Source organism: Dipodomys merriami, unplaced genomic scaffold (assembly GCF_024711535.1).
Source record: "Dipodomys merriami isolate MVZ:Mamm:240054 unplaced genomic scaffold, mDipMer1.0.p SCAF_97, whole genome shotgun sequence".
NCBI classification, from domain to species: Eukaryota; Metazoa; Chordata; class Mammalia; order Rodentia; family Heteromyidae; genus Dipodomys; species Dipodomys merriami.
The window spans coordinates 4,408,294-4,435,414 of NW_027206590.1; the positions used below are offsets into that span (position 1 = coordinate 4,408,294).

Sequence of the window (27,121 nt, forward strand, 5' to 3'; positions counted from 1 at the left end):
GTTTGGGGAGAGGCAGAGGAAGCCGCGGATGAGGGGAGGCACCTGTGAGAGGCAAGAGGGGGTCAGGCTGAGAGGAAGGGGCCTGGTGGGTCGTCCAGGTCCGGAAGTCAGCAGCTGGGAGGCTGGAGGCCCCACCCACCCCGCCCTGGAAGGCCCCGCCCCTCGAGGCCCCAACCATTGGGGGACAGGGAGGGGCCATCCCCTCCCCCTTTCCCTTCCCCCTCCTACCCCTCCTCCTCTCAGGGAGCCCTGGCTTCAGGATATACCTCACCCCACCTTCTGCCTGGCTCCTCAAAATGCCCAAACCAGGTTGTGGCTCCGAAAAGACTATTCAGAGCTACTCAGAGACCCAGGTCTTTCAGACAATCCTGCTAGGGTCCATAGGGTGTGTGTGTGTGTGCGTGTGTGCGTGTGTGTGCATGCGTGTGTGTGCGTGCGTGCGTGCGTGTGTGTGCGTGCGTGTGTGTGCGTGCGTGTGTGTGTGTGTGTGTGTTTTCTGTGTGTGGTGTGTGTTTATGTGTGATGTATGTCTATGTGGTATGTGTGTGTGTTCTCTGTGTGTGTGGTGTGTTTATGTGTGATGTATGTCTATGTGTGGTGTGTGTTTATGTGTGATGTATGTCTATGTGTGGTGTGTGTTTATGTGTGATGTATGTCTATGTGATGTGTGTGTGTTCTCTGTGTGTGTGGTGTGTGTTTATGTGTGATGTATGTCTATGTGGTGTGTGTGTGTTCTGTGTGTGGTGTGTGTTTATGTGTGATGTATGTCTATGTGGTGTGTGTGATCTCTGTGTGTGGTGTGTGTTTATGTGTGATGTATGTCTATGTGGTGTGTGTGTGTGTGTGTGTGTGTGTGTGTGTGTGTGTGTGTGTGTTCCTGTTTTCCCACCAGCTTGGCTTGACTTAGTTCTAAGAGACTTAATCTAAGAGAAAATATGTCCCCTGGCTAGGCAGACACATCACACAGCAGTGTGTCTAGCTTGCCATTTGGGGGAGACTCGGTTTACCTGTGCTGGACTGGCAACCACAGGGGCTGTGTGTGGAGGTGAGGGGATGGAAGGGGGGTAAAGTAGGGAGAAGGACAGGACTGGGGCCGCCACAGGGAAGGGCTGGGAAGGGGCAGAGGGAAACTCTTTATAAGGAGGGCAGGGGTGAGGGCCAGACTGCAGAGAGGATAGAGGACAGGGACATCACGATGCTGGATGAGGGCAGAGAAAAAACCTTGCCACAGCGGCTGCTCCCTACCCCACCCATCCCCCAAAAAAGATCTCAGGGACTTAGTAGTTCTTGGGTGGTGAAAGCTGGGCACTGGTGGCTCACGCCTATAATCCTAGCTACTCAGGAGGCTGAGTTCAAAGCCAGCCTGGGCAGAAAAGTCTGTGAGACTCCTATCTCCAATGAACCACCAAAAAGCCAGACGTGGTGCTGTGGTTCAAGTGGTAGAGTGCTAGCCTTGAGCAAAAAGCTCAGGGACAGCACCCAAGCCCTGAGTTCAAGTTCAAGTAACAGCACACATGCAAAACCAGGAGTGATGGAGAGGGCTAGCTCTCGTTTACTGTGCAAGAGGCAGCCGCACTCTACAAGGTGGCTTGGGAATCCGGGTCCCTGTCCAGGCTTGCCCAGGAGCCCTGTGCCTCTGTGTCCAGCAGGAGGGACCAGGACGAATGCAGATGGACGAGATGAACGCAGACGTAGGGTTCTGTGAGAAGTTGTAGGGTCCTCACTGAACACCTCAGCCTGTTCCCGGCTGCCTGGCCTTCCAGCTGGGCACCGACCGGGGCAGGAATCAGGACTAGGTGACACGCCACAGGCGTCTGAGGTGGCAAAGGCTGAGCTAGCAGCATCCTAAGGCCCTGGTCACATCTTGGAAGATGGGGAGGGAGGCAGGTGGGAGGAGCCTTGGAGGGGACTGGGGGGGCGGGGAGGGGGCGCCGATCACACCAGACAACCAGAGCGAGCTCTTCAGAGCAAGCTGAGGGAAGCAGGCGTGCAAATGGAACATTCTGGAACCCCCTGCAAGGACCTGCTTGGCTGGGTCTGAGGGTTGGTGACGTGGTGGAGGAGGAGGTTGGAAGGCGGGCTGACTTGAGGCATGGAGGGAGGGGGCGGCTCTTTGGCAGGATGAGGAGCTGCTGTGGGGGTGGGGCGGCTCTGTCATGACTCACGGAGGTCCTGTTACAATGAGTCATGATGGCTCCCAAGACAGAAGCCAAAAGCTGGGTGCCAGCTTCCCCCCTCCCCCCTCCCCGGGGAGTCTCTGGTCTTCCTGCCCTGGGGAGGGGGCCCTCAGGATGGAAGCGGGGTTCTGTGCTGCCCCAGGAACTCTGAGCAAGGCCGGTGGGCAGTGCCCAGGCCTCTGACCTCAGCAGCAGGCTGGTATGAGCCGGGTCTGGGTCACCATGGCCTGGAGATGTCCCCTCCACGCATCCAGCTCCGCTCGCAACAAATCCATCTGCATGGGCCCAGGCAGCCGTCCCTGGCTCCCTGCCACAAGAGCCGCAATCGCTATCATAAGGCTGGGGGATGATTCAGAGGCTTGAAACCGTATATTTCCAATCCCTTCCCACCAGGCCTCCCCATTTCCCCCACCTGCCGTGCACCCTGGCATCACCCCCAAAGAACCCTGGGGTCCTGGGAAGAGAGGGAGGAGACAGAGGGAAAGAGGAGGGGAGGGAGCTGGTCTTGTGCAGGGCTCCTCCGTTAGCTGCAGCCAGGGCTCAGGCTGGAGGCGCTCCAGTGCTCAGGACACTGGGGCCACTCATCTTTGTGCTGTGCATCAAGACCAGCCCTCCACTGGGGCTTCTGGTGGGTTCTCCACCCACAGGTCTTCACGCCAACCCTGGAGGCCATGGCTCTGGTCCCCATCTTACTGAGGAGGAACCGAGTTCCCCAGAGCACTGTGATCTGAGCAGTCTTACGTATTTAGGAGGCCGGGACCACCCCCCCTTAGGCATGCAAACACCAGGGGATGGGGGAAGAGGATTGGACAGGACAGTCCTGAGTTTTTCACGGGTAAAACAGAAGACTAAATGGCAAAGACAGGCTCTTCAGCCTTGTAGGGTCACCTGGCTGAGTGGCCCCTTCAGCCAGCAGCAAGGGGTAGAGAGGGGAGGGAAGGGGAATCGAGGGAGGGGAGGGGAGAGGAGGGGACAGGGAGGCCACCTTTTCTGTTCCTATTTATTACTATTTAGGGAAGAGGTCCATTCTGCTCACAGGCTATTGGCTAGAACTGGGTCACATGGTCAGAGTAGCTGCAAGGGAAGCTGGGAAGCAGTCCTCAGCCATGTGGCCACAGCAGCTGAAACTAGGGGTGTTGGGGATGTCTCAGGAGAAGGGCCCCAGCTCTTCCTGCTGGTCCCCCATGGGCTGAGTGTATTTGTGCCTAGTCTAGAACGTTCTTTGCATGGCACTGAGAAGAGGTGGAGTTGTGGATTGGCCGGTGGTACCACAAAGGAGCTTAGAGCCCAGGAACTTAGCAACCAGATGGAGAACTCCAGCAGCCCAGGGGCTCAGAGGGAAGGCCAGGCAGGCCTACTCCTCAACAGGCACCAGAACCCTTCAGGCCCCAGGGCAAACCTGACCCCCTAGAGCACAGAGCCAGGACATGGATCTCCTTTATAGCTCTAGCACCATCATCTTGGAGAGAGGGAAACTGAGTTACAGAGAACTTACCAGAAAAAAAAAAAAACAACCAAAACTATAGTACCACCAATTGGTTTATCTTAGTCTTCCCTCCTCCACCCCCAGCAGTGAGGGGTAAGCAAGAGGCAACATGGTATACTGGACCTGCTAATAATCTGAAGCCAGATTACCTGAATTTGAATTTCTTTTCCACAGCTTGTTTGCTCTGTGATTTTAGGAGGTTCCTTAGCCTCTCTGTGCTTGCGTTTCTTAATCGACTAAATGGCAAGATCTGCCTCACAGTGTGCTGTGAAATTTAAATGAGGTCATCGCCTCACTAACTCCACTGTGTTCTTTCTGGCTGTGGCTTTATCTCTTCTTAGTGCATCTCTTCTTTTCCTCTTGAGCCTATCTCTCCTGCAGCCACCGTGGATTCCAGGAAGGACAGGACCGACTGATACCACAATCTATGAGATTGAAGCTGCACCCCCAGGCAGGAGGGGTCACCTCCTGGGGGCCAAATTGCTCCTCTCCACCCGTGACAGCAGTGCGTGTTTCATCGCCCTTTTTTTTTTCTGAAACCCCAGACCCCTTGGGGTCACCAAACCCCTTCATCTGTCTTCCTGACAATGGCTGCAGTTGATCAAATCTCGTTTCTCTGTTCTTCAATACTACTAGTGATTTCCTGGGTTGGGTATAGGGACAGGTGGCTAAGCTTGCTCCGCTGAGACCCCCTGGGCTGAGGCTTGTTTAGATCTGTGTGTGCCAGTACTGGGGCTTGAACTCAGGGCCGGGGTGCTGTTCCTTAGCCTTTTCACTTCAGCCTGGTGCTCTACCACTTGAGCTCCATTTCTGGCTTTTTTTGCTAGTTAAATTGGAGATAGGAGTCTCCCAGATTTTCCTGCCCAGGCTGGCTTTGAACCATGATCTTCAGATCTCAGCCTCCAGAGTAGCTGCAAATCCAGAGCAGTGGAAACCTGGCTGAGTGGAGGCTTTGGCCCTAAAATGTCTGATCTGGGCAACAGTGAGTTGAGTTGGTCTCTTTCTACTAAGGGATTCCCACTCATCCCTTCCCCATGCCCCCTAATCAGGAAGCCCCCGTCCCCAACACACACATTAATCCCAGTCCGCACAGCTCCCTAGATTTTACTTCCATCTGCACACACCATAGCCAAGAGCACACTGGCACACACTGTGACACACTCGGACACACTCAACCTCCTGTGTGTGGGTGGAAGGTCACAGAACTTTCCTCACGCCATGTTCCCCGGAAGAAGCTGAGCTGTGATTGGATCCCAGGCTTCTCCAATCCCCAAGACCATGGGGGGGGCGCTGCGTCTGGGTCAGGGGGCTGAAGACACAGTGCAGACGAGAAAGAGAGCAAAACTCTTGGAACCTGTCCAAAATTCAAGAACAAAGGGGAGCGCTCCAGCCGGTTCCCGCCTCCATCCTTCCCGGGCTCGGCTCGGGCTCATTTCCTGGTGTCCTCTCAAACACCTGTGAGCTGAGAACACCTGTGCCCATCTTCAGGGGAAAGCAGCCGCTCGGATGGCCTTCCTCAACCTCCCCTGTCAGCACAGGGCACCCTCAGCCAGAGCCCCTGTGTGGAGCGCTGCAGCCCTCCCCTGCCCCCCTGCACACAACATTAACACCCAGTGAGGGGCTGGGAATGTGGCTTAGTGGTCGAGTGCTTGCGTAGCATGCATGAAGCCCTGGGTTCGATTCCTTAATATCACAGACACAGAAAAAGGCAGAAGTGCGCTGTGGCTCAAGTGGTAGAGTGCTTAGCCTTGAGCAAAAGAAACTCAGGGACAGAGCCCAGGCCCTGAGTTCAAACCCCAGGACTGGAAACAAACAAACAAACAAAGACCCAGTGGGACTTCAGCCCCGCATCCTGCCTCGGCGGCGGCGATGAGAATTCTCTGGAAGTAGCCAGCATCTCACCTGCCCAGCCTTGTGGCTCATGGCTCCTTCTCTTGGGTTTCCCCGGAAGCCACCCCTCCAGCCCAGCCCAGCCGCCCACGCGCTGTCTGTGGGTTTGCATGTGGGGTTTGCAACATACTGGTGGTTCACTGTCAGTTTAGCTTCGCAGTTCACCCATGAGCTCTGCAGGGTAGAGGCCAAGTTCAAGTCTCTGAGTGACCTCTCTGACCCCTGGAAACCCCCAAGCCACACTCGGTTTGTTTGCTTCTGAGGGCGTCCATAGCAAATGACCATGGTCTGGTGGTGAGAAGTGAGTCACTTCTCATAGCTTGAGAGGAGGAAAGCCAGTCAGAAGTCTAAGTGTGAGCAGGGCTGGTATCCTAGGGAGTCTCTGGAAGAGAATCTTCCAGGCCCTTTCCTGGCTTCCGGTGGCTGCTAGTGGATCTTGGCCTGCAGACACATCACTCTACACCCCCTCCCCCTTCTCTTTATCTTCTGCCTGAGTGTCCCTACATCATTTTCTTTTCCAGTCTCTCTCTCTCTTTCTCTCTTTGTCGGTTGTGGTGCTTGAACTCTGGGCCTGGGTGCTGTCCTTCAGCTCTTTAGCTCAAGTTGAGCACTCTACCACTTGAGCCACAGCACCACTTCCGGTTTTCTGGTGGTTCATTGGAGATAACAGTCTCAGAGACTTACTGCCCAGATTGGCTTTGAACCGTGATCCTCAGATCTCAGCCTCCTGAGTAGCTAGAATGACAGGTGTGAGCCACTGGTGGCCCCTAGTCCCCCTGTGCCAGTATTGGGGCTTGACCTCAGGTCCTAGGCACTGTCCCTTAGCTTTTTTGCTCAAGGAGGATGCTGTACCACTTGAGTTGGATTTCTACTTCTGGCTTTTTGGTGTTTAATTGAAGATAAGTGTCTCATAGACTTTCCTGCCTGGGCTGGCTTTGAACTGCAAGCCTCCTGAGTAGCTAGCTAGGATTACAGGCGTGAGCCACTGACACCCAGTGAATTTTCTGTCTCTGTTTTTTTTTTTGGGGGGGGTGGGGGAGGTTGGCTGTGGGGTTTGAACTCAGGGCCTAGGAGCTCCCTTTGAGCTCTTTTGCTCAGGGCTAGTGGCCTACTACTTGGAGCCACAGCTTCACTTCCAGTTTTCTGGTGGTTAATTGGGAGACCAGAGTCTCACAGACTCCTGCTTTGAGCTGCATTCTTCAGATCTTAGTCTCCTGAGTAGCTAGGGTTGCAGGCGTGAGCCACTAGTGCCCGGCTTCATCTGTCTCTTTTAATGACACCGTTGTTGGACTTTGGGCTGACCAAACCTAGGTTGATTTCCCTCTTAAAATCTTTATTTATTTGATCAGCAAAAATCCTCTTTCCAAATAAAAGTTCCATCCCAGGTCCTGGGGGTAGAGAAAATGAAAGCGGGGGACCTCGCAGCGTACCGGGGTAGCCTAGGGATGCCCTGTCCTCTGAGGCCCAGCCACACCGCCTGGCCACACCTCTGCCTCCAGACCTGCTGCAGTTCCTGGCCTGGGAAATCACTCAGTGAAAAACCATCTGGAGTCCGTCTGGGCTGAGCTGAGCCTCCCGCTCTGCAGAGAACAACTGTGGGCAGCAACTCCCTCTCGGGACGCTCCTCGGGGGCCTGGGCTGCCCACTGGCTCTACTCACACCCTGGCCACAGTGTCCCTGCCTGCAGCCACCCCCTGGCAGGACAGAGGCCGCCCTGGACACCCCAGGGCTGGGGAGAGAACCGAGGGCCCTGCCCTCTGGGTGTGTTCTTCTGGGGAAATGGGGCCTGCTTTCCCAGAAGCAGAAATCCTTCATCTCCAGCCCTTTGGAAGTTGAAATCAGGGTTTTTGTTTTTTGGTCGTGGGGCCTGAACTCTGGGCCTGGGTGCTGTCCCTCAGCTCTTCAGCTCAAGGCGAGCACTCTACCACTAGAACTACAGTGCCACTTCCAGTTTTGAGTGGTTTATTAGGGATAAGAGTCTCACGGACTTTTCCTGCCAGGGCTGGCTTTGAACCCATGACCCTCAGGGATCTCAGCTTCCTGAGTAGCTAGGATGACAGGTGTGAGCCACTGGCGCCCAGCCTGAAATCAGGTTTATCACCCACTGAGTCCCAAGGCACAGCCCCTCTCCCCTTCCTTCTCTCCTCCATCTTCCTCCCCTCCTTCTCTTTTCTCTCTCTCTCCCCCCTCCCTTTTCTCTCTTCTCTGTCTTCCCCCCTCCACTGGACATATTTATCGCCTCTCCAGAGCTTGAAAATGGTATTGACAGACGAGGGACCCCAGCAGGCTGTAGGAGGTTGGGGATGGGGCTGACATGCTCCCCCAGTTCCTCAGCTCTCCTAAGTACATTGAGTCCTGGGCCGTCAGCACACAGAGAAGCTTTGTTCTAACGAGGTGTGATGTGTGATGTATAGTGTGTACAGACTCAGGGAAGCTGCCTGGCCCTCCAGACCTAGCACCCCATGGTCCTCTGTCTAGTTCAGGGCTCTAGGCTCTACTGGTAACTGCTACTGCTCCACTCTGCTGAGCCTCTTTGGGCCTGCTCCTGGGCAAGGCCTGGCAGTGGGGGTGGGGAGGGAACTTTTGCTACCTTTGGCCCGCGGCACCCGCTGGCAGCGCCAGCTCAGACTGCCTGATCTGCAGCCAGGAAGAAGAAGAGACGTTCCTGGAATCCGAGAATGGCAGGGTGAGAGTGCAGTCACTGCCCAGGCCAGGTTTTGGTCTGTGGATCTTCTGGGCCTTTGAGCAAGGCCTGAGCTGATCCTCACCCAAGAGAGACGGGTGGTCCTGCAGCCAGTCCTGGTGTTGACTTCTGTGAGTGTGGCATGCACGTGTCCCTTGCAATCAGCTAGCTAAAATGCAACAGTCCTTTGCCTCCGTCCCAGCCTCAACCTCTCAGAGAGGTTGTGTTGATATGCACGCCGGTGTTTGTTTATAAGTCTGATATTTACAAAAATGAGAAGGTCCGTTAGTAATCGTAACACTTAAGCTATTTATAGAAGTGCCCTAAGGGACCGGGTGCCAGTCTCCTGCCTGCAGTATTGGCAGAGGGGTCAGGAACCCTCTCTCCCAGAATCCCAAGCCCCAAACTCTTATGTAAATAGCATGGCATTTGAGCACTTTAGGTCATTTCTAAATGACTTACAACTGCTAATGCGTAGGAAACGATCTGTGTACTTGTTCAGTTCCCAACTTTTTTTTTTTCCCCCAAGACAGTGTTACATATTAGTCCCAAACTGACAGTCCTCTTGCCTCAGTTTTCCCAGTGCTGGGATTACAAGCTTGTACCACCACACCAGCCAAATATTTTTAATTGATAGCTGGTCAACTCCTGTGGGCCTGCTCCATCACAGCAGCACAAAAGTGGTTAGATGAGGAATAAGATAGTCGATGGTGCTTGTCCCCTGTCCCTTGTCCTCTTGCTGGGCCTGGATGGGGTGGGGCTCATGGGAGAGAGAAGCAGCCCGTGCCAAGGAAAGGTAACGATCGTGGCAGAAACACCTATCTATACCTGCTCAAGAGCTGCGGCAGCACTGAACCTGAGGAGCCGCCCAGAGGCTGTGAGCTGGGTGTCCAGGACCGAGGGAGGCCAGTGCAAGCATGGTCCAGAAGGACCCTGCCTATGCCGTTCCCAGACAAAGCTGGGGGTGGTGCCAGGGCTTGCCAAGTGCTCTTGGGCCACGACTCTGTTCCTTTCATATGTGGGGGTATGTGTGCTGGTCCTGGGACTTGAACTCAGGGCCTTGGCTCTGTCCCTGACCTCCCTTGTGCTCAAGGCTAACCTTCTACTACCTGAGTTACAGCTGCACTACAGGGTTTTTTGGGGGTAGTGAATTTGAGATAAGAGTCTCATGGACTTGATCCTCAGATCTCAGCCTCTTGAGTAGCTAGGATTACAGGTGTGAACCATTGCCACCTGGCTTCATAATTTTTTTCCCCAAATTTGCATTTGTTTTTGAGATAGGGTTTTATAGTTTTGCCCAGCTGGTCTCTAACATGGGATCCTCTGATCTCCAACTCCAAACTGCTGAGATTACAGGGATGAGCTACCACATCTGGCCCAAAAAAGGCTGTTAGGGGAAAGAAAATCATAGAGTGTGTGTGTGTGTGTGTGTGTGTGTGTGTGTGTGTGTGTTTGTGTGTGTGTGTGAGTACTGGGGCTTGAACTCAAGGCCTGAACACTGTCCTTTAATTGTTTCATTCAAGGCTGGTGCTCTAGCACTTAAGCCACTGCTCCACTTCTGACTTTTTTTTGGTGGCAAATTGGAGATTAGTCTCAGGATTTTCCTTCCTGGGCTGGACTAGACCCTCGATCCTTAGGTGTCAGCCTCCTAAGTAGCTAGGATTATGGGAGTGAACCACCAATGCCTAGCTAGGAAGAAGTCTGAACAGAAAATCTGGACTTGAGTTTGCCAAACAGTCTTTCTGAAGGTTTGACAGAGCCCAACAGTGGGTTACAAATTCTGGGAGCCAGGGGGCTTTGCAGCCATTTTGCTGCTGTCTTTTAGGATTGGAATCACAGAGGGAGGGCAGGTGAGTAAGATCTAGGTAATGAGCCACTCATACTTTCTGTCTTCTGACTTACAGAGAATGTGTTTTCTTTTGTAATTGTTGTTGTTGTTGTAGGTTGTAGGACTAGAACTTAGGGCCTGGGCCCTGTCGCTAAGCTTTTGCACTCAAGACTAGCATTTTACCACTTTGAGCCACAGCTCCATGTCTGGTGTTCTGGTGGTTCATCGGAGATAAAGGTCTCAGACTTTCCTGCCCCCGGCTATCTTCAGATCATGCTACTCAGATCTCAGCCTCCTGAGAAGCAAGGATTACGGGCGTGAGCCACCAGTGCCCAGCCAGAACATGTGTTTTCTATCTCTCCATGTTTCTCTCCCCCAGCATCTCTGGGGCCTTTGTTTCACAAGGGCCGCTGTGATAAATTAGTCTGGCTGCCAGCCTGATCCAGAGGCTCCAGCCATCGCATCACATCTGGATTGTTGTCAGAGTAGCTGGGTAGGCACAAACCACCAGTGCCTAGCTGGGATTATTTTCTATTGAAGTATTGTCATGGCTACCATGTTGGTTGTCATAGGCCGAGTGTGGCTTCACTTGCTTATAGGGTCCTCAGGGCAGCTCTGTTCCCATTTTACCTATGGGGCATCAAGGGCAAAGGGAGTGAGCAGTGTGCTCACTGTGCAGCCGCTCTAAATAGCCCACTGCCTTCTACACCCTCCCTGGGCAGCAAGGACACAGCTGGGAAGGGAAGCAGGAGACTCGGACCTCTGGCTTTGTGTTTGTTGGTTTGTTATCTTCCTTGCTGGGAAAGGAACGGAGAGCTTTGCACTTGCTAGGTGGACCCAACACCCCTAAGCCACGTCCCCAGCCACGCCATCGACTTTGGACTTTAACCCCATTCTCCCATTCAGGGATGCACATCAGGGGGAAAGACTCAAAAGCAAAAGCACCGGTTTCTTGACAAGCCTGGAGTTTACAGGAACTTGACACTTGCCATGCTCGGTTGCTTCCCAGAAAAGCAGTCAACTTGAACCCAGTTTCACAGTGATATTTGTTCCCAAGCCACAGGCTTGTACGCTGGACAGTAGCCTGACTGCTAACTGCTGAGCTGCTGTCACCTCTGGCTCTGTGTGGCCCAGACATTTCTCCCAGCTTCCAGCTAGACCAGAGGCTCCCGAAGAGGTGAGCACAGAGTCTATAGTGCCCTTCTTCCTGGAGGCCTGGAGGAGGGTGGCGGGCAGAGGGGAGAAGAAGGGCTGCCTCCTGCATCTCTCAAGTACGAGGTGGTCAGGGATAGGCTCTGGGTGCCTAGCTCAGGAAAAATGAGCAATTTTCAGGATAACCAGGTTTCCAATCCCAGGCAGCTGGGAGCTTCATGGACTGGGTGGGGGTGGGTCTCTGGCTCTGCTCATATGCAAACCAAGCAGGAACTGTGCTAGTTCCGATGTGGTTCTTGAGCGAAGCACTCAGTTGGGGTTCGTCTCTGATCTGATTGGAGAATCCTTTCTTTTGGATGGATCATTTTTTTAAATCCTATAATTTTACAATTACAAATTTAATTTTGTAATTGTGAAAAAAATTCACAAGGTAGGTACTTTAACAGTAGCTAAGCTAGGCATTTTGGATAGTGAAAGAGTTCTGGCAGAGGTTAGAGTTCTTGAAATCTCTGGGTCGGTAAGGGCTACAGACAAGCGTCAAACGCACAGATCAGTATACTGTATGGAAGCAAATGCCTGTCTGTCTTCTGTAGGAAGAAACAGCATCCAGTCCCAGCTGGACCGCCAGCCGTTTGGAGCATGGAGGAAAGCAGAGGTGCCTTTCTGGACACTGCAACGTCACCTCCAGTTTGTGAAGGTGTGTTTGCCCTGCACATATCCCCTCTCCTCCCCTCCCCAACACGTCTCCCCCTTTCCCCTCTACCAGTGGTGCCAGCTAACTACTAATGGGAAGAACAGAATCAGCCATGTCTTTGTAGAAGGGTAGGAAGAAAATGGGGTTGATATTGAAAGAAAAAAAATCTCAGGAGTGACTGTGGTGATCTTGGGAACAGAGAGCTTATCCAGCAAGAATGAGGCCCTGGTTTCTATCTTTAGGAACACACAGGCAGATATGTTAATCACATCTGAACATTTCCCTTGGATTCTAAAATGTCACTCTGTTCTTCTACCCCTTTAGCCCTTCCTCCATTGCTTGCTTTTTTTCTCTTCTTCTACCTGATTTTTTAAAAGTTTATCTTACTTATGTGGTACAGAGGAATTGAACCCAGGGTCTCATGCATGCTAGGCAAGCATGCCACCACTAAGCCACATTCCCAGCCCTCTACCTGATTTCTGACGGTTAGCTACCCCAGGGCGCTGTTTTCCTTGTACTGTGTTTTACCTCTATTATTACTCTTCCCCTAGGATTCTCACTTAATCAGTGGCATCTGTCTGTCTGTCTATCATCTATCTACTGTCTATCTTGTCTGCAGCAGCAGTTTGAACTCAGGGCCTCACATTTGCGAGGCTGGGGCTCTAGCACGTGAGTCATACGTCCACCTCTATTATGCTTCAGTTTATTTTTTAGCTAGGGTATCTTGCATTTGCCCAGGGTCAATCTAATCTCAAGTGAAGATCTCCCTAACTCTGTTTCTTTAGTAGCTAGGATTATAGATGTGTGTCACTACATCCAGCCCCAACCCATGGCATTCTGGTGACTGCCAACATCAATTTCCCAGTAGAAGGAAACTCATCTATCCACTCTTCTACCTCACATAGATGGCTAACAAACCTCTCAAACGTAACCCCTAACTGAACCATTACACCCTATACCACACATACCCAGCCAACAATCTTCCCATCCCTCTCACATTAGTGCAATTGTTCATGACCCAGGTTGGAAGCTGTGCCTGACTCTGCCCTCATACCCCACTTGCACTGGGAAAAATCTATGGGTTCCCATGTCCCCCACTCTCCTTATTCTTATAACCTTGTCCAAGCTACCACCTGACCTGGCTCAACTGACTGTAATACCTTCCTGATGATTCCCTGGCTTCTTCTCTGGCAAAGCAAGACATTATAGAAATGCATGTGTTGGTCTCTGCCCCTAGTGGCTTCCATGAAGCTTGTAAAGTCCTCAGAGGGGACTACCTGGAGGCTCTTTTTATCTAAGATCTGGTCTTTGACCCCAGTTACCAATACAGAGATCCCAAGACCTTGGCAATTTTCTGAACCATCTGACATCCTGGGCTGTGTGAGCGAGGTGGCTCCTGGCTGACTCCCGGATGGGCTCTGGTCATTTAGAGGCCAGCCCATGGTTAGACACATGGAACCTTCAGCTCCATCCCTCTTTCCCTGGGTGAGGAGACAGTGTATTCATAATTGGTCATGCTGACAAAATACAGCTCTCCTTAAAGATCCCTGAATTTCAGGGTTTGGAGAGCTTTCAGTTTGCTTGCTAAACACCAGGAGATCTCTAGAGGGTGGGACACAGGGAGAGAAAGGTGTTTGGGGAAGACCTCTGTTCCTTCCCCTCCACAATCCCTGCCTATGTGCCACTTCATCTGGATTTTTTTTTGCGGGGGGGGGGGGCAGTCAGTATTGAAGCTTGGACTTGGGGCCTGGGTGCTGTCCCTGAACCTTTTCAGCTCAAGGCTGGCCCTCTACCACTTTGAGCCACAGCTTTGCTTCCAGTTTCCTGGTAGTTAATTGGAGATAAGAGTCTCAGGTGAAGTGGTGCTGTGGCTCAAGCGGTAGCATGCTCACCTTGAGCTGAAGAGCACAAAGACAGCGCCCAAGCCCAGCGTTCAAGCCCCATGACTGACAAAAATAAATAAATTAATTTAATTAAATTAAATTTCTATGAGGCATTTAGGCCAGGCGCCGGTGGCTCACGCCTGTAATCCTAGCTACTCAGGAGGCTGAGATATGAGGATCACGGTTCAAAGCCAGCCTGAGCAAGGAAAGTCCATGAGACTCTTATCTCCAATAAACCACTAGAAAACCAGAAGTGGTGCTGTGGCTCAAGCGGTAGAGCGCTCACCTTGAGCTGAAGAGCTGAGGGATAGCACCCAAGCCCAGAGTTCAAGCCACAGGACCGACAAAAAATAAAAAATAAAAAAGAGTCTCAGGGAATTTTTTTTTTGCCTGGGTTTGTTTCCAAACACGATCCTCAGATCTCAGCTTTCTGAATAGCTAGGATTTCAGGCGTGAGCTACCAGCGCCTGGTGGCTTTTTTAATCTGTATCTTTGTAAATCCCATTCTAACAAATGAGTGTACTAAGTGTTCCCTGAATTCCCTGAGGTGCTCTCATAAATCTATCAAACCTGACAGTGGAGTGATAGGAATCCCCATTTGTAGTCTGTTGGTGAGAAGTTTTGGGGGCTTAGGACTGGCATCTAAAGTAGGGCTAGACTTGTGGGACTGAGCTCTTAGCCCATGAGAACCAACTATCTCTGAGTATTTATTTTCAGAATTGAGTTGAATTGGAGGACTCCCCCTTGGTGTCCACTGAAGAACATTAGGGGAACTTCAACCACAGATGGTTCTAGAAGAGTGCCATAGTGACTCACAGAGAAAAAAACAACAACAAATGTTTTTCTGCTGCATAAACCTATAGTCTATTTTCTAGCTAGAATCATCATTCTTACCCATGAGTAAGAGCAGGCTTGTGGTTGACTACATCATGTCTGTTATTAGTCAGTTTTCTGTTTTTAGTAACATAATCTCACAGGCCGAGCAAGTTTTTAAAAAGTTATCTTGTGGGGGTGGGGGAGAGCTCATGACTCATGCCTGTAATCCTAGTCACTCAGGAGGTTAAGATGAAGGTTCAAAGTCAGCCTGGGCAGGAAAGATGTGAGACTCACTGCCAAAAAGCCAGAAATGGAGCTGTGGGTCAAGTGGTAGAGCACCAGCCTTGAGCAAAAAAGCTCAGAGACAGTGCCCTAAAGTCCAGCCCTGGGGGGGTGAGGTTATCTTGGTTTATTTTGATTTTATGGGTCTGAAGGTCCAAGGCCAAGGGGCTACAACTGACAATGTGTTTCTTGCTGGCAATCACAAGGCAATACAGGATATCACAGAGCAAGAGAAAAGGAGCATATATATGTGTTTTCTGGTCTCTGTTCTTATAAAGCTACCTGGGTTCACTCTTGGAGTCCATAATGACCTAACCACCTCCCAGAGTTCCCACTTCTCACAGCTGCCTGTAGATGGTCAAACTTCAGTAATTACTTCAAGGTGGGATTGGATATTGATCGAACGGAGGATCCAGAAATCAGTATCCTCTTTGATTTAGGGTCACATCTTTAGGATATACTATATAAAATAAAATCTTTTCTTATCTATAAGTACTTAAACTACCTTTCTTTTTCCAAAAAATTATCTTTATATATGTGTTTTTGTTTATCGGTCCTTTTATCTCTTTTAAGTTTGTATTTAAGACAACTTTGATAAAATTTCTGAATTTAGACAAAATTACTTTTTCACCCAATAATTTCTAGCAGTCGTCTCCTCCTCCTCCTCCCCCTCCCCCTCCCCCTCCTCCTCCTCCTCCCCCTCCCCCTCCTCCTCCTCCTCCTCCTCCTCCTCCTCCTCCTCCTCCTCCTCCTCCTCCTCCTCCTCCTCCTCCTCCTCCTCCTCCTCCTCTACCTCCTCCTCCTCCTCCTCCTCCTCCTCCTCTTTTTGGTGCTGGTCCTGAGGCTTGAATTCAGAACCTAGGCACTGTCCAGGAGCTTTTTTGCTAAAAGCAGGCACACTATCACTTGAGCCACAGCTCTACTTCTGGCTTTTTGGTGGTTAACTGGCAATAAGAATCTCATTGACTTTCCTGCCTGGGCTGGCTTTGAACCATGATCCTCAGATCTCAGTCTCCTGAGTAGCTAAGATTACAGGTGTGACCACTGGTGCCTCGCTTAGTAGTCTTATCCTTAATGAAGAGCTAGGAAGAAAGCAACTTAAAACTATTTCTTTTAATATAATAACAATTTACAAAAAGCATTATGTTTTTAATAGACCCAAATATGTTATAAAAGAAGGTTGAAACCCAGATGCCCCACCACAGATGAATGGATCCAAAAATTGTGGTATCTATACACAATGGAATATTATGCAGCCATTAGAAATGACAAAATAATGGCATTTGCAGGGAAATGGATGGAGCTAGAAGGAATCATATTGAGCGAGGTAAGCCAAGAGCAAAGAGACAAACGGTACATGGTCTCCCTGATAAGTGGATGCTAAATCCAAAATGTTAGGTGATATGACAAAACTAACAGGACTTAAGAAACAAAGAACTCCCACTCATCTGGTCGAACCACTACTAAATATCCCCATGCTGCTGATCACATGTATGATATATAGTGTACACCATTATATGTTATAGACTGTGATAGACAATTTGCTCCAGGAAAGTTAGAATGAACTTGTGACTTTAAATGAGCATCATTATTCCACAATACTGTGAAATTTGGGAAATTATGTAATCACTTAACCACAATTAAAAAAAAAAAAGAACCTCAGGGAAGGTAGGGAGGGAAGGGATGGTAGGGGGAAAACAATGGAGGGGGTAACAATGCTCAATAGGAAGTGTACTCATTACCTTACTCATGTAACTGTAACCCTCTGTATAGTATCTTTACAATAAAAATTTTTTTAAAAAAGGAAAAAAAAAAGAAGGTTGAGCCCAAATTACACTTCAGACCAAATGAAACAGATTAAGATCATTTGTTGAAATAAGCAAACTTTAGAATCCCTTTTATAAATCTTTGAGGTGGTCTCAGTGGCTACTTGAGTTAAATGACATCTTGTCTGTTTTTTTAGTGTGAGGCTGGGAACTCAATACCTGGCCCTTAAGCTCACTGGGTAGTGCCCTATCAACTGAGCCATGCCTCCAGCCCTGATATCTTTCTTTTCTTTAATCTAGATCTTGAAAGTTAACTTTTTTTTTTTTTTTTTTTTTTTGTCCATCATGGGGCCTGAACTCTGGGCCTGGGCACTGTCCCTCAGCTCTTCAGCTCAAAGCTAGCATTTTGCCACTTGAGCCACATCACCACTTCCAATTTTCTGAGTGGCTTATTGGAGAGAAACCACTTTCCTGCCTAGGCTGGCTTTGAACCACAATCTTCAGATCTCAGCCTCCTGAGTAGTTAGGATTACAGGTGTGAACCTCCAGTGCCCGGCTCTTTATTGTTCTTTTTTTTTTTTTTTCTGAACTCTGGGCCTGGGTGCTGTTCCTCAGCTCTTCAGCTCAAGGCTAGCACTCTACTACTTGAGCCACAGTGCCACTTCTGGCTTTTTCTGCTTATGTGGCACTGGGGAATTGAACCCAGGGCCTCATGAATGCAAGGTAAGCACTCTACCACTGAGCTACCTTCCTGTAAGCTCCTGGATGGCGAGCAGACTCCACCCTCCTCGCAGCAAAGTCTCCACCCAGTACCTGTGTTACCTAGGCAACTGGAACACCTGGAAGAGGTCACATCTGCATCCCCTGAGGTCACATCTGAATTTGATGTGGCCACACCCTTCTCTGCCCATACCCTAGATAAGGCCTAGCGCAGGCCCAGGCTCTCTCTCTCTCTGTTCTATTCTAGCTCTCTCTGCTCTCTCTCTGTTCTATTCTAGCTCTCTCTGCTATCTAGCTCTCTCTCTGTTCTTTTCTAGCGCTCCCAGCTCTCTCTCTGCTCTTTTCTAGCTCTTTCCTCTCTCTCTCTCAACTCTTAAATGAGGCAACAAACACTCAAAAAGTAGATGCCTAAACAGAACCAATAACCTAACCCCTCTGTAATTTCAGTCTAAGAGTCATTTCATGGCACACACATATGCATACAAATGTTTAAGTGAGTGTGCCAAAAATATCAATTTTGGCAAACACATGATGAGCTAAGAAAAATGTAAAGGTTAAATGACCATAGGTAGCTTGTCATTTATTTTTCTGTAAGTCATGGACAGACTAAGCTTTTCCCCACATTGTTTTAAACAAAATCACATACCCAGAAAAAAATTTCATTAACTTAGAGTGTATTAAATCATTTATTTTTCCAGAGATTGATAATAGACTAGTCAGTTAGAACTTATTTTAAGGGACACCAGAGTTAGTACTTTTGAATTTTTAAAATAAATTATAATAGGTCTTTTTAAATCTCTTTTTGTTTTGTTTTGTTGTTGTTAAAACACTCCTTTCCTATAATTGCTAACAAAGTTGCTAACAAAAGGTAGAAGCTAGAAGTAGTTTAAATGAGTTCAAATGGTTTAAGAAATAACTGATGTAGGCCTAAAGAGGAAACAGAAAGGAAAAACCCCCAAAATAAATGTCATTTTTGCAGCCCCTCATCTAGGACAAGCCTGCTGTAAGTGACTTATGCTCAAAGAGCTTATTTTATTTTTAGATTGTCAAAGTTGTAACTGGAGTTTTGGGCTAAAGGTCCCATTCTGGGGTTCCAATAGATGAGGTTTGGTTATACATGATTGTAAAGCAAATGAAATTTGTCCCTCGATTGTCCCCTTAAAACTCCAATTCTTTTTAACATGAACCCAAAGAGAGAATTGTCAAGGATGTGGGCAATATCAATATTGCCCATCAAGACATAATGTCTGCTTATAAGAAAAAGAGAAGATAGACACCTATGCAATCATTCAAACAGTTAAAAACAGACCACACCTTCAATCATGCTGGTCCTGGCAGACAAGGCCCGCCCACCCTGCTCTTACCACGTCCTGGTGAGAAGGTGTCCCGCCTCCCCAGAGGCCAACCTCTTTTCTTCACCCGCCAGCCTCCAGCTCCCTCTTTACATAGAAAACAAAAGCACTTAAGACAGAACAGACTGAGTGGACGACTTGGTCTTTAACAGCGGTAAGAATTTTCTTTGTTGAAACTTATCATATTTAGCCTTTTAAAATTACCCTGGAGAAGACTGAATGGATTCCCACAGACCTTAGATAGTTAACTTTAAGGGGACGTTTAGGTTTGTGCCTTTTAAAACCTTAACTTTTAACCTCGATTTTTTTTTTAAATCATAGTTATAAAAAAGAGAGGTCTTTCATTACATTCATAGTTGCCTGGCATAGGTTGTACTTACAAGCAATCCTGGCTATTTCTTCCAAGGGGAAATTTTCTGCTCTGCACAGGCAAGATAGAGAGATATAGTACAATACCCAGACAGGGGTGAGGGTGCATCTCATACACCAGGCTCGAGTGCTCTACCACCACTGCCATTCACGGTGAAAAGCAGGCTGGGGTTTGGCCCAGATGAACTGTAGGATAAATGTTCCCTTCAAACGGGTACATTTAATCACTGTTTTATTAACTGGGTCCAGAGATTCAAAGTTGGCCTGCTCTTTGAACTTGGGTTGCCCATGTCTGGCCAACCCTTCAAACCAAGGATGATTTCAGCTTCATTCCCTTGAAGACCTGTATCTATCCTTGAGATAAGTTTTATTTTATTTTTCCTTTTAAACACATTTTGTGCCAAGAGCAATCATTTCCCATCTCCTTCTCCCACCCTACCCCTCCTATCCCACTCCCTCGACCCTTGCAAGATAACTTTAAGATATCTTCTGTTCCCAGAGCACACTAATTAATTTGGCCAAGTGGGCTAGGTCTGAGGGAGAACTGTTCCCTGCCTTAAACAAAACAAAACAAAAACAACTAAAAGTTGCAGCTTATGAGGGAGTGTAAGGCTTAAAGCAAAGAAAATAGTACTTATATGTTTCTAATCAAGCCAGCCACTGATACAATGTTGGTCTGGGAATTCCTGGCTGCTGTTTCCTGTTCCTTATTTTCCCTGATCTGCCCTGGGCAGTGTGAGCAACTACTTTTATTTGGTTTGTAGTCTACTGGAGCCCAGTGCAGGAGCTCAGTCCCAAACAATAATATCTTGTAACGTCTTGTAACATTATAAGTCACAAAATCAAACATACTATGATTATGTCCTTGGGAATATAATTTGCATGGCTGCTTTATCCTGTCAAAATGAACTTTCAATCATTATAGTCAATTTGCTCACCACAGCAAATGACAAGAAACAATCCAAATCACATCAAACGATAGAAGAAAGATAAATCAACTATAATATATTCACATGATTAAATACTATGTGATAATTATGTAGAATTATTAATTTAATAACAATTATATAGTATTTGTTTATAGTAATACCTATTACTATATAATAGTAATTACATACAATTCTTATATTGTATTTAATTATGTAAATATATTACTATTATGTAGATATGAAATGCATTATATAACATTATTGTATATATTAGACACACATATATATTTAGTGCTAGTAATGGGGTTAAATTCAATGTCTGGGTGCTGTCCTTGAGCTTTTTTACTCAAAGCTCTACCACTTTGGCCACAGCTCTACTACTCTCCTTTTGATGGTTAATTGGAGATAAGAGTCTCCTGCCCTGGCTGGCTTCAAGCTTCAATTTTCAGATCTCAGCCTTCTGAGTAGCTGGGATTACAGGTGGCTCCCAGCCAACTACAATAGCTTTTAAAACTGAAAGCTCCCACTCCATAGATGAACTTCACAGACCTTACATGTAGTGAAAGAAGTCAACCAAATGGCTTTGTTTGTGTGAAGTTGAATAAGCCAACTAAGCAACGGTGTGTGATTATCATGATTCTAACAGCAATTACCAGTCAGAGTGTGGTTACCTTTGGAGTGGAATATTATTAGTGGGAGGAGTAGATCTTGATCTAGGTGGCAATTCTCTAGTGTACAGAAAATTAACCTTCCTTATTTTGCTTCCCAAGGTTTCAGCTACCCATGATCAAGAATATTAAGTGGGACATTACAGAAACAATTGATAAGCCTTAAACTGTATACAGTTTTGTGCCTGATGAATCTTGTGCTTTCTGTCCTGCTCAAGACCTGTAACACCCCTTTAAGGCCCAGTGTTTCCATGTAGACTATGCTATCTACCCATCAGTCACTTAGTATAACACAGTATATACTGGGCTAGGTCTCAGCCACCCTGGGAATGTTGGGGGTGGGGCTACTGCATCTGCTTTTTTACAATCACTTTTAGCCAAATATAATCCTTATGCCAAAGTGGCATCTTTTTCCATCTTCCAATGTAGATATTAAAATCTGTTGAGCTGAGTACTTTATTGTATGTACTTATTGTAAGTTAGACCTCAAACTAATATTTAAAAACAACAGCTGAGCTGGGTTCTGGTGGCACATGCCTGTAATCCTAGCTGCTCAGGAGGCTGAGATCTGAGAATCTTGGTGCTAAGCCAACCTGTGCAGGAAAGTCTGCACTCTAATTAGGGCTCAGGCCCTGAGTTCAAGCCCCATGACCAACAAAAATAAATAAATAAAAATTAAAACAAACAAACAGCTGGCAAACAGCCTGCCATGTGTTTTATTATGTTTTCAATTTTGCATAATCTGTATGATTGAATTTCACAAGGTATATGACATATGTCATAATTTTGTTTTCTACATTTCTAACCAGAAGACCATTTAACTCGTGGGTACATGGATTTGGTGCTGGATCAACTGCCTGCCACCCAGGTAGTGAGAGATTTGGAGGCTGGCATTGATATGCAAAGGTAATCCATGGCTTGGCCCCCAGGGAGAGGGCTGGGTCTCTGAAGGCTGCAGGTGTCTTTGGAGTTAGGAGTGGCTGCTTCAGTAGCACTGGCTGCCAGATACTACTTGCCTTTCACTATCTCTGTTATTGTCTCCCTAGGGAGAGAAAAAAATATCCCACCAGCTTAACTAAATATTTTTGAAAGCATGTTAAGATTTACTCAGGGGCTGGGAAGGTGGCTCAGTGGTAGAGCGCTTGCCTTGCATGCATGAGGCCCTGGGTTCAATTCCTCAGCACCACAAAAGCAGGAAAAAAAAGCCAGAAGTGGTGCTGTGGCTCAAGTGGTAGAGCGCTAGCCTTGAGCTGAAGAGCTGAGGGACAGCACCCAGGCCCAGAGTTCAGGCCCACAACCGGACCCCCCCACCCACACAAAAAAAGAAGATTTACTCAGAACTTCATGAACAGGAATTACCCCTCATCTGGGTCCCATGAAAGGGACCCACAAAGGAAGCCCGTTAGTATTAATGGATTTAATGTGTTAAAAGCTAATTCTGTGTTCAGCTATATCTCATCACCTCTCAACACAGCATGGGCAAGCAACTGGGTGAACTGTCTGTGCAGAGTTTCATAGAACTAGATTTTGATTTTATTCTAAGACAGGCAATGTGGCTGCCCAAGGAAGGAGGGTCTGGGGGTACATATGAGATATTTGGTTTAATTAGGAAACATGTAGCCAGGCACTGGTGGATCATGTCTATAATCCTAGCTACTTAGGAGGCTGAGAGCTGAGGATGGTGGTCTGAAGCCAGCCTAGGTAGGAAAGTCTTTGAGACTCTTATCTCCAATGAACCACCAGAAAACTGGAAGTGGCTGTGAACTGTGACTCAAAGTGGTCGAGTATTAGCCTTGGGCAAACAAACAAAAAAGCTCAGGGAGAGTGCCCAGGCCCTGAGTTCAAGCATTTGAGGATATTGGTATCCATGGGGGTCCTAGAACCATGGTTACAGAGGCACAGCTTCAGGAAGGGATCTGGGTATCAGCTGACATCTAAGCTCTTCTGGTCCCACATGGTCTCTTGGGAGAATCCGCTTTCCTTTTTGGGCTTCACAGGTCCCTCAGCTAGAAAGTGAAGGAGGAGACTGGGCACCACTGTTGTCACTGGCCTCCTCCGCTCATCTAAAGGAAATGTGAGCGTGGCACTTGACAGAAGATGCCAGAAGGAGCTGCCTTGCCACTTCCTGTTGCTGCTCTTGGGGCTTTCAGTCTTCTTCACTCTGTCCTGCCAAATGCAAGGGAGAAGGGGCCAGAACCCCTCATCCCAATTTTTTTCCATGCAGGACCAATCCTATCTGCTAAGGGGCCAAGTAAAGCCAGGAGGATGCTCTAACTCCTCTCCACACAGAGGAATGAGGGCATGCCCATAGAAGCTAACATCAAGTTTGTCCACATGAGTGATCTTGTCTACAATCAGGCTTCCTCTGCCCTCTGACTCACCTCTACATAGAGGTCTCCTACTCCTGCCAATCATCTGACCTTTACCCTTACTCTTCCCAGATCTCTCCCTCCATCCCTCCCATGTTCCTTCTCTTGAGCAGGATCCCGGCATTTCCCTGCACACAGGCCCAGAGCTCTTGTTCCTCTAAGCACTGACAGAAATGTCCCTAGGGAAGAATGTGCCTGCCCCACCTATTTGGTCAAGGCTGCTGTTACTCTCACTAGGCTGTTCAGAGTCCCCTGTACCTCTTTCTTGTCTTCATGAGATCAGTGGCTTCCTGCAAAGGTTAGGCCTCTCATTGACACCCTGGAACTTTCAGACCGGCTCCATAGGGAGATGCAGAAGGGGTTTGTCACCAGAGGATGGACTAAGGGGTTCCCTCAGCTTCCAAGTTTCTATGAAAAATCACAGATCCTTGAGCTCCACACATGAAGAGAATTTCAGGAGCCCAGCTCTGGTGGCTCACACCTATACTCCTAGCTACTCAGGAGGCTGAGTTCTGAGGATTGAGGTTGGAAGCCAGTCTGGAAGCCAGCCCTGGCAGGAAAGTATAGAGTGCTAACCTTGAACAAAATAGATCATGGACAGTGCCGTCCCTGAGTTCCAGCCCCAGGGTTTCTCTCTCTCTCTCTCTCTCTCTCTCTCTCTCTCTCTCTCTCTCTCTCTCTCTCTCTCTCTCTCTCTCTCTCTCTCACACACACACACACACACACACACACACACACACACACATGCTTTACCCTATCGATCCTGCCTCAGGCTCAAAGTTAGTAAAGGTAGAACATGCTGAAGCCACAGGGTTAGATGCAGAGTCAGGCTTTTCCCTCATCTTTATTTCCCTCATCCACAGAGAGGAAGAAGATGAGGGCCCCATGGGTGAAGAGGAGATGCTACAAGATGAAGAAGGTCTGTCAGCTAGAGAACAAACATTTTTGGAAGAGTTCCCCAGATGGAAACAGGATCAAAAAAGAGTCATTAGAAAGCTCCTCAGACTTGCAGATGAGATTGACGCAAACTACCAGAGAGCCACCAAGACCAAAGTGATTTCTAACTCCACCGCCATCGTCTCCGGGATCATGAGCATCCTAGGTTTAGCCCTCGCCCCAGCAACAGCAGGAGGGAGTCTGATGCTCACAGCTGCTGGCCAAGGCTTGGGGACCATAGCTGGGATCACCAATATAGTGAGCGATGTGTTCAAAAATTCTCGAAATAAAAAAGCCCAAGCTCAAGCCAACAGCCTCATGGCCTCTGAAGACAAGGAGTTCCAGCAGGCTGGCGGAGGGAAGACATCTTATGTTACAGCTCTGGGTAAGATTGTCTATGCTTGTGGGAATGCCGTGGACAACATCAAGAGGAATGCCCAAGCCTATCGCCTTGCGCGAACCCGCCCGCACTTGGCCACTGCCGCCAAGCAACTCCTGAAAACTGGCCAAGTCTCAGCCAAAAGCAGCAGACAGGTGCAAAAGGCCTTTGAGGGAACAGTCTTGGCCATGAAAAAAAGTGCACTCATGTCGGGAGGGGTGATGGCTGTCATCTTCCTATACCAGGACTCGGTGGCTCTTGCAGATGATTTGAAGCAACTGAAGGAGGGAACAAGGGCAGAGCTTGCCAAAGAGCTCTGGGACAAGGCTCGGGAGCTGGAGGAGCTGGTGGCAGAATGCACCTACTACTATGAGAGGTTACAGAAGAAGGTAGAGACTGAATTCAAGGTGAGGGAGCTTTTTACTGGGACCTGTGGGAGTCAAGGTGGACCAGACAGAGCAGTGTGTGTGTGTGTGTGTGTGTGTGTGATGGATATTGTAGGGATGGTCCTCAGGATATAGTCTATGGTGGCCGAGGAGATCCAAATAGTATCAAGTATCCCTTAGAGAAGAGGAAGTCAGTACTGGTCATGCCTTCTTAACATTTTTTTTTTTTGTTGTTGTTGTTGGTCATGGGGCTTGAACTCTGGGCCTGGACGCTGTCCCTGAGCTCTTCAGCTCAAGGTGAGCCCGCTACCACTTGAGTCACAGCGCTACTTCCTAAAAAATTTTCTTTTAATCCCTCAAGGTTTTAAAAAAACCCTTCTACTGGGAAGGGGGTCTTTCTGATTTTACTGAGACACTGAGAATCCTGGACTTGATGGATTGTGTCCTATCAGACTCCCATGTAGAAACACTAAGCCCCAGTGTGACTGGTTTGGAGAGGGGCCTTCAGCCTAGGGGAGGGCCTAGGGTGGTGATCCTATCCTAATTGGTGGGACTGCTGTCCTTAAAAGATGAGAAGGCTGGGCACTGGTAACTCACACTTATAATCCTAGCTACTCAAAAGTCTGAGATCTGAGGATAACAGTTTGAAGCCAGCCCACGCAGGACAGTCTGTGAGACTCATCTCCAATAAACCACCAAAAAAAACCAGAAGTGGAGGTACAGCTCAAATGGTAGAGTACCAGCCTTGAGTGACAAAGCTAATGCACAGTGGCCAGACCCTAAGTTCAACCCCCAACACTGGCACACATAAAATAAATTGACACCTAATAATTGCATTGAGTTTTTTTTTAATTTTTTTATTGTAAAGATACTATACAGAGGGTTACAGTACACTTCCTCTTGAACATTGTTACCCCCTCCATTGTTTTCCCCCTACCATCCCCTCCCTCCCTCCCTTCCCCAAGGTTCTTTTTTTTTTTTTTTTGATTGTGATTAAGTGATTACTTAATTTCCGGTAATTCACAGTATTGTGGAATAATGATGCTCGTTTAAAGTCACAACTTCATTCTAGCTTTCCTGGAGCAAATTGTCTATCACAGTCTGTAATATATAACAGTGCTCACATGTTATATACCATATATGTGATCAGCAGCATGGGGATATTTGGTAGTGGTTCAACCAGATGAGTGGGAGTTCTTTGTTTCTTAAGTCCTGTTAGTTTTGTCATATCACCTAACTGCATTGAGTTTTATTTTTTTCCTGCAGAAACTCAAGAAAGAAAGCTTCTGAGCTCCTGTCTGGAGGGAACCATGGAGAGTCCTCAGCCTATATCCAGATGTGGGCAAGCAGAATCCCTGGGTACAGGAGGGCTGAAGGCACGCTAAGGCCCAGGACCTCTGGGCCAGGTAAAAAGCAACCAAAGTAGGAGCCAAATGCTGGCGGAGGAGGTGCCCAGAGACCTGCCATTTGGGAGGTCCAAGAGAGTTCCTTGGTCTTGAGAGGAACCATTTCCACCAAGAGGTCACTGCCAAGCCTGGTAATGAAGCTCCTTCACCCCTCTGCTACTACTGACACTGTGCCCATGTTCCCAGCCTGCCCTACCGCTGGTCCACTTTAGACAGGTCTTGTTTCCTGCCAGCCTGTAAAATGAGGGGCAGGAGAGGTCCTGCGGAAAGGTCAGCTCTGTGTCAGGTCATCTCTCTGTCCCTACCTTGCAGCTACTGGCTCAGAGCCAGCTGCACACACAAAGGATGTCACTGGAACCTGCTCAACCAGATTCCATCCAGAAGGAGAGAGGCCCAGGATCCCCTCTTGTACCCTAAGTTCTTAGTGTTCTTTCAGGACCTTACACCTTGTTGGTGGATTTTTCCTGGATGCCTGGTTCAGCTCTCTTAATTATATTTTTGCATACCTTTACTAGAGCTTGAACTCAATGCCTAGGGTTTTTGTTTTGGGTTTTTTTTTTTCTCAAGGCTGGCACTCTGTGACTTGACCCATGCTTTCTAGATACTGTGTGTGTGTGTGTGTGTGTGTGTGTGTGTGTGTGTGTGTGTGTGTGTGTGTGTGTGTGGAGATGGGAGGGGAAAATTGGAAGAGAGCAAGGGGAAAGGGTTAAGGGGTAACACTGTCCAAAAATAGCCGTACTCATTTCCTGATTTATGTAACTGTAACCCCTCTGTATATCACTTTTATAACATGCACAAAAATTGCATAAAGAAGATTTACCTTTAAAAAAAAACAGAAAAAATCCTTTGGTGTGTGAATACCTGTCACATCCTGAATAATTATCATCCAGTACTAATACCTGGCACCAAGTAGTCACACAGCTCTGGGCTTTGGTTGGTGGAATGGCTGA

At 48.2% G+C, this 27,121-nt stretch overlaps 1 protein-coding gene across 7 annotated transcripts in view; it reads left to right on the plus strand.

Moving 5' to 3' along the window:
* LOC138821950 (apolipoprotein L6-like) overlaps positions 1-27,121 on the plus strand; it is a 29,417-nt gene extending 2,296 nt beyond the window's left edge. The window contains exons 2-6 of one of the 7 annotated variants that reach the window (XM_070014390.1): positions 11,122-11,241; positions 11,810-11,913; positions 21,505-21,601; positions 23,928-24,786; positions 26,032-27,121. In XM_070014390.1, coding sequence (XP_069870491.1) covers positions 11,856-11,913; positions 21,505-21,601; positions 23,928-24,786; positions 26,032-26,055 — 1,038 coding nt within the window. In that variant the 5' untranslated portion in view covers positions 11,122-11,241; positions 11,810-11,855 and the 3' untranslated portion in view covers positions 26,056-27,121. Of the gene's footprint in view, positions 1-11,121; positions 11,242-11,571; positions 11,647-11,809; positions 11,914-18,789; positions 18,884-21,504; positions 21,602-23,927; positions 24,787-26,031 lie in introns of those variants that run through there. The other 6 variants (XM_070014392.1, XM_070014391.1, XM_070014395.1 and 3 more) reach the window with 6 other exon arrangements.